The sequence below is a fragment of the Kryptolebias marmoratus genome, linkage group LG18, assembly GCF_001649575.2.
Source record: "Kryptolebias marmoratus isolate JLee-2015 linkage group LG18, ASM164957v2, whole genome shotgun sequence".
Lineage (NCBI taxonomy): Eukaryota > Metazoa > Chordata > Actinopteri > Cyprinodontiformes > Rivulidae > Kryptolebias > Kryptolebias marmoratus.
The window spans coordinates 10,231,256-10,243,373 of record NC_051447.1 but is presented as its reverse complement, the minus strand read 5'-3'; the positions used below and the strand labels follow the sequence as shown (position 1 = coordinate 10,243,373).

General features: G+C 37.8%; 1 protein-coding gene across 1 annotated transcript; it reads left to right on the top strand.

Moving 5' to 3' along the window:
• Nucleotides 1-7,020: 7,020 nt before the first annotated feature.
• LOC108233214 lies at nt 7,021-11,011 on the top strand. Its single transcript, XM_017411509.2, has 4 exons — nt 7,021-7,144; nt 7,577-7,651; nt 8,040-9,159; nt 9,653-11,011. Exons 2-4 carry the CDS (start codon nt 7,582-7,584, stop codon nt 10,743-10,745), a joined length of 2,283 nt encoding a protein of 760 aa, XP_017266998.2. The 5' UTR covers nt 7,021-7,144; nt 7,577-7,581; the 3' UTR covers nt 10,746-11,011.
• The last annotated feature ends 1,107 nt before the right edge of the window (nt 11,012-12,118 follow it).

The following is a 12,118-nucleotide window of genomic DNA, read 5'->3' as shown; positions in this document are numbered from 1 at the left end:
CACAAGAGACTCCAAATCCTAAATTTAAAAAAAGTAAACAAAGATGAAAATCTGAATCAAGTGAAGGTTTTGACTGCTTTTTTGAGACACCTTGTTTAATTTATTCTGTATTCAAAATGTAAATGTTCATTGTTATAAAAACTGTTATTACGAACACCTTATTGTGCATTGGTTTAGCAGATTTAGGTCACCTACAATGTCCTTCCCTCATCGAAAGTAAATTTTTGTGCAATTTGAGTTGTGTTTATTGTGTCATCATTCTGTGCTGCTACTTGTAGCTGTGATATCCACTGAGTCAAAAACGCCCACCACTTTGCCATGTCAACAAATTATATCGCAAATCTGGTTGTGTTTTTTTTTCCACTTTGACAAATGGTGGTGCAAATGGTGCTTGTGTGCGAAACAAGATTGCGTGAATGTCTCTATCTGTGCGTTATTAGAAAAAAGTACTTGCACTTGTTGCACTAGTAGATGAACCTGTGCAGGTTACTGCCTTCCTCTTTACCACATCACACAGCCCACCTCACTGCTTCTTTCCGCCTGCGCCTTTTTCGCATGTTGTTTTCTAGAGTTTTGTAGGAAGTGTGACCTCCAGGGGAGAGAAGCCGTGTGCGTCGAAGGTTCTCAGAAAGATCTGCAAGCTGTTTTGACTGGTAGTTACAAGATGTATATGAGCAAAGAGTCCGCCTACTTGTCCACAAAACACAAAGGAAAAAAAAACATTATATACTGTATATTGGACACCCACAGAGGCTGCACAAAGGTCAGACACGGAGAGACGAAATTACAGACGTCGTAATTCGGAAACATTTAGTTCTCCTCTGTCGAGCTCACATCTAGCAACTGCATGCGTCACAGCTACTGTAAAACAAACACTTATTATCTCCAAGAGCTGTGACTCAACCCCCCACCACCAGTAAGCCCAGTCAAAGCCCTAGAAACACTGGTTTTGCACTGGCATGTCTCAGCCTGCCAGACAAAGCCAACAGCCTCTGTAGAAAAACAAGTCGCCACCTTCTTGTCTCTCAAAACAGGCAAAGGATCCATAAAATGTCTTTACTTGTCACACTCCCACTTACTCAGTTTTGCTGATAGTTGTTTTTTTTTGGTTAAACATTGAAAAGTTCTTCAAATAAACTTGCTTGTTGAATAGTTTGGAGTCTAATTTGGAAAGATCAGGCTCATGATGTTTATAAAGGTTTTAACTTTTAAAAGACTCCCCAAAAAGTGTGGCAAGTTTCTTTATTCTCGATCCTATGACTCCATGTTGGAAACATTATCTGAGATCTCCTAAACTCCTTGCTGTGTGTGTGCACGTGTGTGTGTGCGTGTGTGCGTGTGTTTTCACAGCAAAACTTTCTCACAGTACTTTTTTTCTTTCCTCTCTCTCTCTGTTTTTCTCCCCCACATGCAGCTTCCTTAACATGCAGCTCGTATGATTGGTCACAGGAGGCAGAAAGTCGACCAATGGGAGGGCAGTTACCAGGCAGGCCGAGCCTTGTTCAGAGGCAGCTGGAGGCTCCTACAGCTGTTCCATTGAAAAGCAGCAGGAGTTAATAATAAGTGCCCCTCACCACACTCACACACACAAAGACAAACTGGTAACAAGAAGTTAACTGCACAACTTTATGTCTCTCTTCATATTTACGTTTCCATCTTTCATTGTGAGCAGTGTATTCAAGTTTCCTATCCATAAGTATCAAGAATACCCCACATTCATTCAGGTTTTTTTTTTAATTTTTCCTCCCTTTCCCCTTCTGAAATGGTAGAGAAACATTAAAGTCACCACAGACTCCTTATGAATTCAAAACCAAGATAGGCTGCTTTGTAAATTTGCTACAATCCATGTAGTAAATAACAAATATGGTGAGCATTTACTTTTAATATTGAAATTATCATGTCCAGTGATGATGATTCTTTAAGATCTGGTTTGTCTGTGAAATTCTGCTCAAATCTGGTTGGTAAATGTTCCTCTGTTGATTTGAACTTAGTCTGTCTTGTAATTTGTTGTTAGATGTGTGCTGCACTGTGGATTTCTAGAAAACTTACTGAAGAAAACAACTGCCTGTAATCAAGAATTAGCCTGAACCAAAGTTGGGACAAAAAGGAAAAGCGAAAAAGGAAGAGCAGTTCTGACAGAGAAATATCGCCACTTTGCATTTTGAGATGTCACAGTCACTAAAACATGGTGACACAAATATGGAGCATTATTGGTTCTTATTTTCTTTGAAAATGTTTTGATTCTGTTGTTCTTTTTATATTAAAAAAATCATAAACTTAACTCTGATTATGAAGTGTCGGTGTCTGAAACTAAGCAAACAGTAAGTAAAGAAAAAGTAATCTTTAAATAGATTTGTTCTTTACCATCTTTATTATGTCAACATGATATCTGTCTTTAATGTTTAAAATAAATATTGTTTTTATTAATTATCAATCTCTGAACTTTTCTGCCTCACCAATAGCCTTGTTGTTTACAGTGACAGATTGTCTAAAAATCAATGGAATAATTTTAACCAGACCCAATGACCCACATCAGCCAGCAAAAACATTGTCTACCCATCTGTCTCCTCGTCCTGCTGTAACAATGCAGCTCCTATATACATCCTGTGCCTTTTGTCCACACAGATATCCCTCACTTGCTGCTTATTTATGCAGCAAATCATGCATTTGTGCTGTTGGATAGAATTAAGACGAAAAAAAAAAAAGATTGAAGATTTGACCAGTTCACATGCCCCACTCACACATACACCAAGTTACTTATGGTGAGGTTTTCATCACTAAGGAATAAAGGAATAATTTAAAGTACAGCATGTGTCGTGCTTTGGTGCAATACAGGGAGGCAAATTGTCAAAAGTGCTTGAAGATTGCTGATTTTAAACATTACTACATTAGAATTAAAGCTGACAGAATTGTTGTCTCTTCCATGGGAACTATCAATTGTGGGGATGTTTGAAAAGACGTGTTTTGGTGTGAGAGCAATCAATACGCTTTTTTCAAAGTCTGTTTTTGAGACAGGTCTTCACATGTAAACAGCCAGGAAGGTAAAGGTGAAATGCTCTCTTTTGTCTCAACATATTTTCTATGAAAAAATAGAAGCAGAATGCTCAACTTTAAAATATTGTTCACTCTGGCTTTAAACTCAAAAGCTTATGCTTAAATATTGCTTAATATAAAGCCTAAATATTCATTTGAAAAGTGAATTTTTCTGCTTCACATTATATTTTCTTTCTCCAAATCTTCCTTGGTTTTAATCCTTTCTCTCAAGTGTTTTTTCACGTTTAACTTACTGACACACGAGAACTCGGCACTGAAACAAAAACAAGTTTAATTTGGTGGAGCTATCCCGAGCAAGGTTAAGTCAACACAGTGCTACAGATTGTTGTGAAGACCTCAGGATGTAGTCCTACCCCTGGAGAGAGGCAAAAAAAAAAACAATTTGAATGTTCTCTTCAAAAAAAAAAATATTGGTACAGCACAATCTCACACTTCCTGCTAAATCACTTGACTTAAATTCCTCTTTTTGGTTTATGTTGACATCAGAAGAGAGCAGCACAGCCTGGCATTTGTTAAAGAACATTCTGGATATTCATTAACCAGCTTTGACAGTAACAGGTCTCCATTATGCTCGCAAAATTTGTTATCTTGGCCAGTTAATCTTTACTTAATGCTTGCATGCCTATTGCAGAACACTTTGTCTTAAATTCATTTGAGAAGTTAAATTATCACCAAGAAAAATACACAACCATCTTTTTTTCCCCAGCATTTGTCATAGGAAGCTGGATAATATTCGTAAACATATGGTAATTTCATAAAAAGATCCTCTGTACATACTGTGCGGTGCAAAATATATCAGTATTTATTCGTGGTCTGACCCCGTTAGTGGTGCACATTGGTTTGCTGTGTAATCTCTGCAAACATGCCGTTCTGCTCGCAGTTTGCCAGCCACACATCCATCTGAGACACTCAGAACGTGACCGACGTGTTATGGCAGGATAACAGAAGGACGGAGGGGGGTTCATTTGCATTGTGTGCTGCTGTAGAGCAGTGAGTCATGCAACCGGCACAAATATAGGCCTGACGCTCTCAGTCAAACAAATTGATCACAGTCTGTGACCTTTGGACTTTAGCCTTGTTAACCCCCCCGCCGCCACTTCAACGCCAGCATACTGGCTCCAAGCAGATGGGATGGTTTTAGGGGGTGGAGGGTTTGTTATGTCCCCCACAGCCATGTTTGTCAGTCAAGTTTTTTCCTTCTAATACATACTATAATTCCTCCCTGTCAATTTCTTCTCTCGATTTATGCCCTCGAGTTACATAGAATTGATGTTTGGTCTTTTTCCTGCAAATTAAATTGTATATTCTTGAGTGAAAAAAGAAACACCTGAGGCAACACAGTTGATGTGACCATCAATTATCTGTCCAATAATCACAACCTGCATTAATTCATCCCAGAAATATTACTTCACTCAAACGTCCTGCATTTTTTATGCACATACATCCTTTCAAACCTCCATTTGAAGGCAAACTATTGATACTACCAAGAACATGACAAGCGTAAGCTTAATTAGTGAGTCAGCTGGGCAGTTGTCGGGGCATCTGTGTGCACCAGAGAACAATAACTCAACTGTAAAAGTGATTTGGCCAGAAGGCAAAAGTCCAGACAGGGAGATTTGTCTGTGAAGCGGATTTTATGAAGCTGTTGACGAGGTATCAAAGCCTCAGAGGCTGATAAACTGACATTAAACTGGGTCGATGAGGAAAGGGGGAGGACAAAAACCTCTATTTCTCTCTACGGACACACATTGCACAATAAACACTAAAACGCACTGCTGTATTTTTTACCCCGAATAGGTGTTGGTCTAAAGGAAACCACCAACACATCACTGTTTCTTTCATTATTGCTGTGTTTCACACCTACTCTCCTATACATTACGTCACCTTTGACAGGAAATGAGAACCCACAGCTTACGGCAATAAAAGGACTCCATCCCTTCTTAGACATTTATTTCAGTCTCCTCTTTCTCCTGTTTTTTATCTTTATGGTTTTTTTTTATCATGGTCCAGGGTAGAATTGGGTTCTGAAACAACTCAAAGCTCATCTGCTGTGTTTTTTATTCAAATGCCATGAAATAGTGGTCACTTACAAGGCAATCAAGGCAGTTATGTACTGGTATATACTGCCTCTTAGTGGTCTTTGTGTGAATTGCAAGCTAGTTTTACACTTCTTTAAACACTTTTACAATTCATATTTTGTACACTAGATAAAAGCATTTAATGTTTGTGAAAGTTTTTAGGAGACTAAAAATAACAATTGTTAAAATTAACAGTTGGGTAATATTGTTTCCTGCTATATGTGTTTGAAGAGTTCAGGCTCATCAGTTTACTGTGAACGACAAATGGCACCAATTTGGGAGAAATCTTTGCACAAATCACAAAATATTTCTAACATTTTAGTTAAAGCCTTTAAATGAGATTTACTTCAAAAGAAATCAGAGTTATGCTAACACCTTTTAAAAAGCAAGATCTGTTGCATTTTGACAACACATATAGTCATAAGCCTTTCTGCTGATGTAAAAGTTAAAAATTAGCCCTATTCACAGTAACACCATCAGCTCTTCAAAACATCTGCAGGCACATGAGCCAACTTGGTTCAATGAAAGACAAAATTTTATAATAAAACAAATTCTTAAAATTCTCAACTCAAAACTCTGATTTTGTCAAATTTTCTTTCAGATCAGGAATAATTTGTTAGCACTTTGCAATATTAAATATTAGCCAAGTGGAAATATATTATGTTTACATAAACTTGTACAAAATTTGAGTTTGTTCAAGTTGGTAAATCTGCATGTTAATAAAGTTTTACTTCTTTGCAGGTTTTAGACTTTCAAAGACTGACACACCGTTTATCTGAGTGCTTATAAAAACAGGAAAACTGTTGGTCTGCGAGGCTCTATTATGTGTCCGTCTGCAGAGGTTGCACAAATTGACAAAGCCATCTTGTGATTTGTACAAATCCAAAAGAACAAAAACTCTGGCTGTAAGCAGGAGACAATAAGCTAACTTAATTCTAACAAAGATTTTTTAAAAAGTGAAAAAAGGAGGATGTCAGGACTCTAAAACATGAAGCACAAACCTAATGCAGACATTGGGTGGATGCAAAGCAACATAATACTGACAGAGTACATGACAAAAGATCAAAAACACAACAAAGAAAAACCTGATAATGAGAAAACTAAAATTCATGACATGCACACACACACAAATAACATCTGTAAGATCTGTTCCTTGGAAGTTTTGATAAATCCTTCAGTATTTCCTTATTTTTGATAGACTACAGTTCAAAGTGTTCAAATATAATTTGGCAGCTTGGAAAATGAATATAAAATAATAAAAATGAATCAAAGTTACAACTTTTATCACAGTTTACAGATCATGCAAGTAATTTATTACTCCTATTTTTGCTTAACATTAGGACCAAGTTGAAGACAGAACTCAGTATTCTCCAATTAATATTTAAACACTGGATCATGTTAAGCAATTCAGACGAAATCTTGTCTCGTATGCTTGTGCTTTAGCATTTGCTGAGCCCTGAGTTCATTCCAAAATATCTGAAATAATAGAGGAAAAACATTTACAGGTTTGCACCAAAATCTTTATTTCTATATATGAAGACTAGCAGTTCTGAAACTACACAAAGCATAGGAGATCATGAACATGAGGGTCAAAAGTCAAGCAGTTTCCAGGAGCTAATTGTCATCCTCAAATTACGACTGGGAAGCAAACAGTACCCACTGTAAAAATAAATAAATAAAAAATAAACAGCTGTGACCTCTGACCTTGTTTCTTAAAGTTATCTCTTTTTGCCATTGATCCCTCAGGTTCCTCTGGTTTCGAGGCTGAGTGTTAGAATTCCCTTCCAGATAACAGATTTTTAGGAGTCATTACCTACGGCTCATTTAGAGTGGGTGTGTGAAACTTTTCCCAACAGAAAGATTCCCTGAAACGGCTCATTAAAGTCCTATATGCTTGGTGGGGTGAGGGTTGAAGACTGTCCTATTTTACCAGGAGATTTTACTTTTTTTAACCATTTCAATTACACACAGTCAGGTGTTGGGGGACAAACTGTGACATAAAAGGAGGCCAGGTAAGCACATCTTTTAAATCAAGTCAATTAAACCTTTGTCTTCACTTTTTTGTTCATATTAACTTGATACGCATGTGGAATGGACATGAGCAAATAACTAAGGTGGTGATTCTTAGTGTTGACCTAAAGTGACTGAAATTTACAAAGAAATAAACCCATGTGGTCATATTAGAGCTCAATGAGAACACACAAAGTTAAAATTGGTGGACCTGGTATAAAATAAAGTCAATTCAAGCCAACAAAACTAATTTGATTTACTGCCAGTGAAAAAATCCACTACTGATACTGTAGCTTTAGATAATAACAAAAGACCACACTATCCTAAATGACCTTTAAGGCATTATTAAAGTTTATCAATGTAAGCAGTTAATCCAGAAAAATGGAATAGACCAAAGCTATTAAATATGTTCAACACTTCTTGTCTTTCCACAGACAAAATGCTCACAGTGAATAAACTCATGCTGATGTTCTTCATTGTGTCAGGACTTTCAGATGTCTTGCATCCCAGTAAGTATCAGATTACACCTACAAATATTTCAGACATCAAGACAGTCTATGGGGAGAATCTATGGCTAAACTCATGAATCACAGATCAAAAAACTAGAATTTGTGCAGGCTATATTCTAAAAAAATAAATAAATATTACAGTCAACACAAAAAAGGAGTTACATTTTGTCACAAATGTTCTTTACCATGTAACACAAAGACATAATGTCAGCTTAGAGGCAAAAACTAAACAGTTAGAAAAAATACATCCACATTCAGTATGTGACAAAATACATTTTCTTTCTGTATACAAGTTGATCATGCAAATAAAATTGTCAAATTGCAGTAATCTTAAAACACAATCATTTGCGCTTAAGTTTGTTTTTCTTTGGGATCTTTTTACGTGCAGTGTCAACAGGACCAACTTTAACAAAAGGAGAAGAGGAGCAATCTTCACAGATAAACCCAGAAGAGCAGCTCGCTGAGCATGAAATCAGTACAAACAGAAATAAAGAAGGAAATCTAAACAGAAATCATGAATATGCAGAAAAAACAGACGAGGCATTTTCTACAAGGACTGTCTTACAAAACACACCAAATGAGAAATCCTCCCCATTTGACACAGTGGATAAAAAAGTTGTGAAATCAAAGAAAATGAATCCAATTGAAAGACTGAGGCAGGAAATAGTGGAAGAAGAGCAAAAAGACAAGCTCATTTCAGGCAATCATCTTCACGAAGCAAGAGAAAACACTAAAAAGGATGAAAAGTTGGTAGCAAAAGAAGAAATTACAAAAAAGGACATCAAGCACACATCATTTGATCAACCAGAGATCCCTGCTACAATCCAGGCTGTGACTCCTCTTCCCTTTCTTTATCAAAGTGTTCTCCCATCATCTCCTGATGCATCAGTAAAAGTCTCTGCACACTCAAAAGTCAAGCTGAGCGATGTGAAGGTGAAGCCTGGCCTTATTGCAGAGGATGGAGCAGTCAGAAGTGTTTTGGTGAAACCAGCAGGAGCACAGATACAAACACACACAGCAGAGCCCACCAGGAAAACATACATGACGGATGAGGCAATAAAAGATGAATTTAGTTCCACTTTGCAGGCAGCAAAGGCAAAACCACCCAGAGAAAGGCTTATATTCAGAGATTTAACAACAAAAGAGACAAATTCTGCACAAAAATCTAACAAAAATCAGGTCAGGGCTAAAATAGTCCATCTCACACAGGAGCCAAACTCAACAGAAACCCAAGGTGAACCGGGAACTATTAAACAGATGGAAAATGGCACTATTTATACCAAGATTCTCACCAAAACATCTCAGCAACGACAAGTTACCAAAACTTCAGGCAAACCGAGACTCACATCTGCCACAACACCTTCAACGAAGCCAACGAAGCCAACGAAAACCAACAACAGAAGGAAGAACAAGAAAAGACGAAAAGGGAAGAAGAAAACCAGCCCACCAACGTACTTTCCTTACTTTAAGGATGATTACTGTCCATCTGAATGTGCCTGCTATGGAAGGTAAGATATTAACAATACCAGCTGGTGAATGAACACATTTAAAACGTAACATAATACAAATTTTACCCTCTGAATGCACAAACAGGTATTAGAAACATTTTTGTGTTTTTTTTTTCTGTTACTGAAACTATTCAAACATAAAACTGAGGCTAAATTTTAACTGCAATTGCAAATACTAATGAAAAAAAAACTAATTTAATGCATAGCTACTAATGTAATTGCTGGGAGGACTGTGGAGGTGTTATACTACATAGAGTAAAAAGAAAAGTGAAACATTTATGCCTCTGACTATGACCTTTTACACAGCTATATTCCAGGAACAAATACAGCACACAAAACAAGTCTGGATATTTGCATCAGTAGGTTATTTTTATTATTTGATGATAAAACATGTAAATTTAATGTAACAGAAGGTGCTAAATGGATTGAACAGAAATGCTGATGTCATTTTGCTGTCATGAGGTCAGAATTAACTTAATGTTTTGTTTTCCAGAGTTGTTCAGTGTTCTGATAAAGCTGTCAGTCATGTTCCTTATGGGATCCCCTATAATGCTCGTTACATCCTCCTGATGAATAACCACATTACCAGCATCCAGCTGGATTTGCTCAGTGAGTATGAGTCTATGGAGTTCCTCACGCTCAGCAACAACTGGCTCACAGATGGGGCCATAGAGGGAGCTTTTGAGGGAGTCCCAGCTCTGAAGCGACTCTACTTGGATAGAAATCTCCTTCAAAGTGTGCCAGTTGACCTTCCACATTCTCTCGAGGAGCTTCGCCTGGACAACAACCGTCTGAGGTTGATGTCAGAAGCAGCCTGGACTCGGTGTCCTGGCCTCTTGGTTTTGAGCCTCAGCAACAACAGTCTTGGGAACAGATCTGAATCTCTTCCCGACGGCGCGCTCTCTCCTCTGTGCAAGCTGCGCACTCTAAACCTGGACTACAACCTGTTAGCCTCAGTTCCTCTGGGGTTACCGCCGTCCATCAAGGAGTTATATCTTAGAGGGAACCATATTAGGCAGTTCTGCAGAGGGGTTTTCAATGGGCTGTCAGAGCTGGTGGTTCTTGATCTGAGTTCAAACAGGCTGACTAACAGAGGCCTCTTTGAGGATTCCCTCCTCAATGCAAAACACTTGGAGAGCCTCAACCTAGAAGGGAACAAACTGAGGCAAGTGCCGCAACACCTTCCCACCTCACTTAAAACCTTAAACCTGGAGGGAAATCTCATATTCTCCATAAAGAAAGCAACTTTTAGCACCTTAAAAAACCTGGAGCACCTGGGATTGGCAAGAAATAAGATCTTCAAAGTAGCCCCAGGTGCGTTTAAGATGTTGCCCATTTTGCACCAGTTAGACCTGTGCCACAACACCTTGCAGCAGGTGCCCAGACAGCTGCCTCAAGGTCTGCATTCAGTCGCACTCACCCACAACAAGATTAAGGCAGTGCCTCGCGATGCTTTCTGCTGGGGTAATAAAAGTCTCAGCGGGCTTGTGCGAGTGCAGCTGGAGCACAATCTAATCAACATGGGGAAGTTAGATTCACAGGCTTTTAGGTGCTTAAGAGGATTCCAGGTGGTAAGCTTCTACTAAAGTAAGAGGTAGAAAGAAAAAAACTGCTTGCACCCACAATATATTTATAACCTTTTATATAATCATTTAAACTCCACCCAGACCTGTGGTGAATGCTGTGCTGGCAGAGACAGATGCTGAATATGAACAAAAATATTTATTATGTGTTAAGTTTAACACCAAAGTCTCACGCTCTGACTGGTTTTATGACACAGGTTGTTTTTGTGGTTTGCATGCAACAGGAACAGTCTAAACCAGTGGTGTCAAACTCCATTCCTTAGGGGCCGCTCTCCTGCATGTTTTGGATGTGTTCTTGCTTTAAAATACGTGGTCCAAATGGATGACTTGTTGCCATGCTCCTGGAGAACTTGATGATTTGTTGAGGAGGTAATTAAACCATTTGAATCAGGTGTGCTGGAACAGAAAAACCTGAAACTCCCAGGACAGCGGCCCTCGAGGCCTGGAGTTTGAATGGGGTAAATATGAAAAATCCTTTTCATGCCATAATAAATTGAATCTGAACATGATGTTGACAAAACTGTTTTTCCAAACATGATGTCATTTTAATAAAGTTTATTTGAACTTATCTACACATATACAGACTTGATTAGTTGTTTCTGGGTGGGATAATAGTAATAAAAGTGTTTACGTATAAATATATATTTTTTTAAATGCACGAATTAATTGAAATATCTTAAACAATGAGACACTGTTATGTTATTATTTTTATGGAAATGCAGGTTAAAGCTCTATCACGCAAAGAAAAAGCCAGACGTAAACACCATCAAGAACCAAAGCTTGTTCAAAATAAACTGAAGCAAAGTGGAAAACTATTTTGAGGTGATACAAATCAAAATTTGAATATTTCTGGAAACCACACATGCCTCATCCTGCATACTAAAGAAGAGAGAGATCATCTGGCCTGTTATTGCAGCGCAGTTCAAAAACGCTCCTCTCTGTTGGTATGGGGGTACATTTGTGCTTATGTTTCACTGCCATCAAATTTAAAGTGACCTTATTTTTTTTCCTAAAATGGTACAATTTCTTAGTTTAGAAGTTTGATATGTGGAATGAAATATGGATTTATGAGATTTGCAAGATGTTGCATTACGGTCTTAAATGAATGTACTTTACACAACAGCTCAACTTGTTAGAATTGGGGTTTTAGTCCAAACTTGTTTGCACTAATAAATGTCTTCAGTAATTAAAACAGACACCGTTTTCAGTCTGTGCTTCTGAGGAAAAAAGGAAAGGAAATGGATGAAGAGATGTCTACTCCTGAAACTGATTTCTAAGTATTCATAACATTTGTCACAGCAGGTTATTTTCTTTGTCTTGAGGCTTTCCAACAGTTTCTCTTTTGTTTGTGCCACCAAACAAAATTTGAAATTGTT

Excerpts from the sequence above, each read along its gene's own strand:
- LOC108233214 (XM_017411509.2), top strand. The coding sequence starts at position 7,582 with ATGCTCACAGTGAATAAACTCATGCTGATGTTCTTCATTGTGTCAGGA. Across the intron at positions 7,652-8,039 it reads TTCAGATGTCTTGCATCCCA|TGTCAACAGGACCAACTTTA; the intron begins GTAAGTATCAGA and ends TTTTACGTGCAG. Across the intron at positions 9,160-9,652 it reads GAATGTGCCTGCTATGGAAG|AGTTGTTCAGTGTTCTGATA; the intron begins GTAAGATATTAA and ends TTTGTTTTCCAG.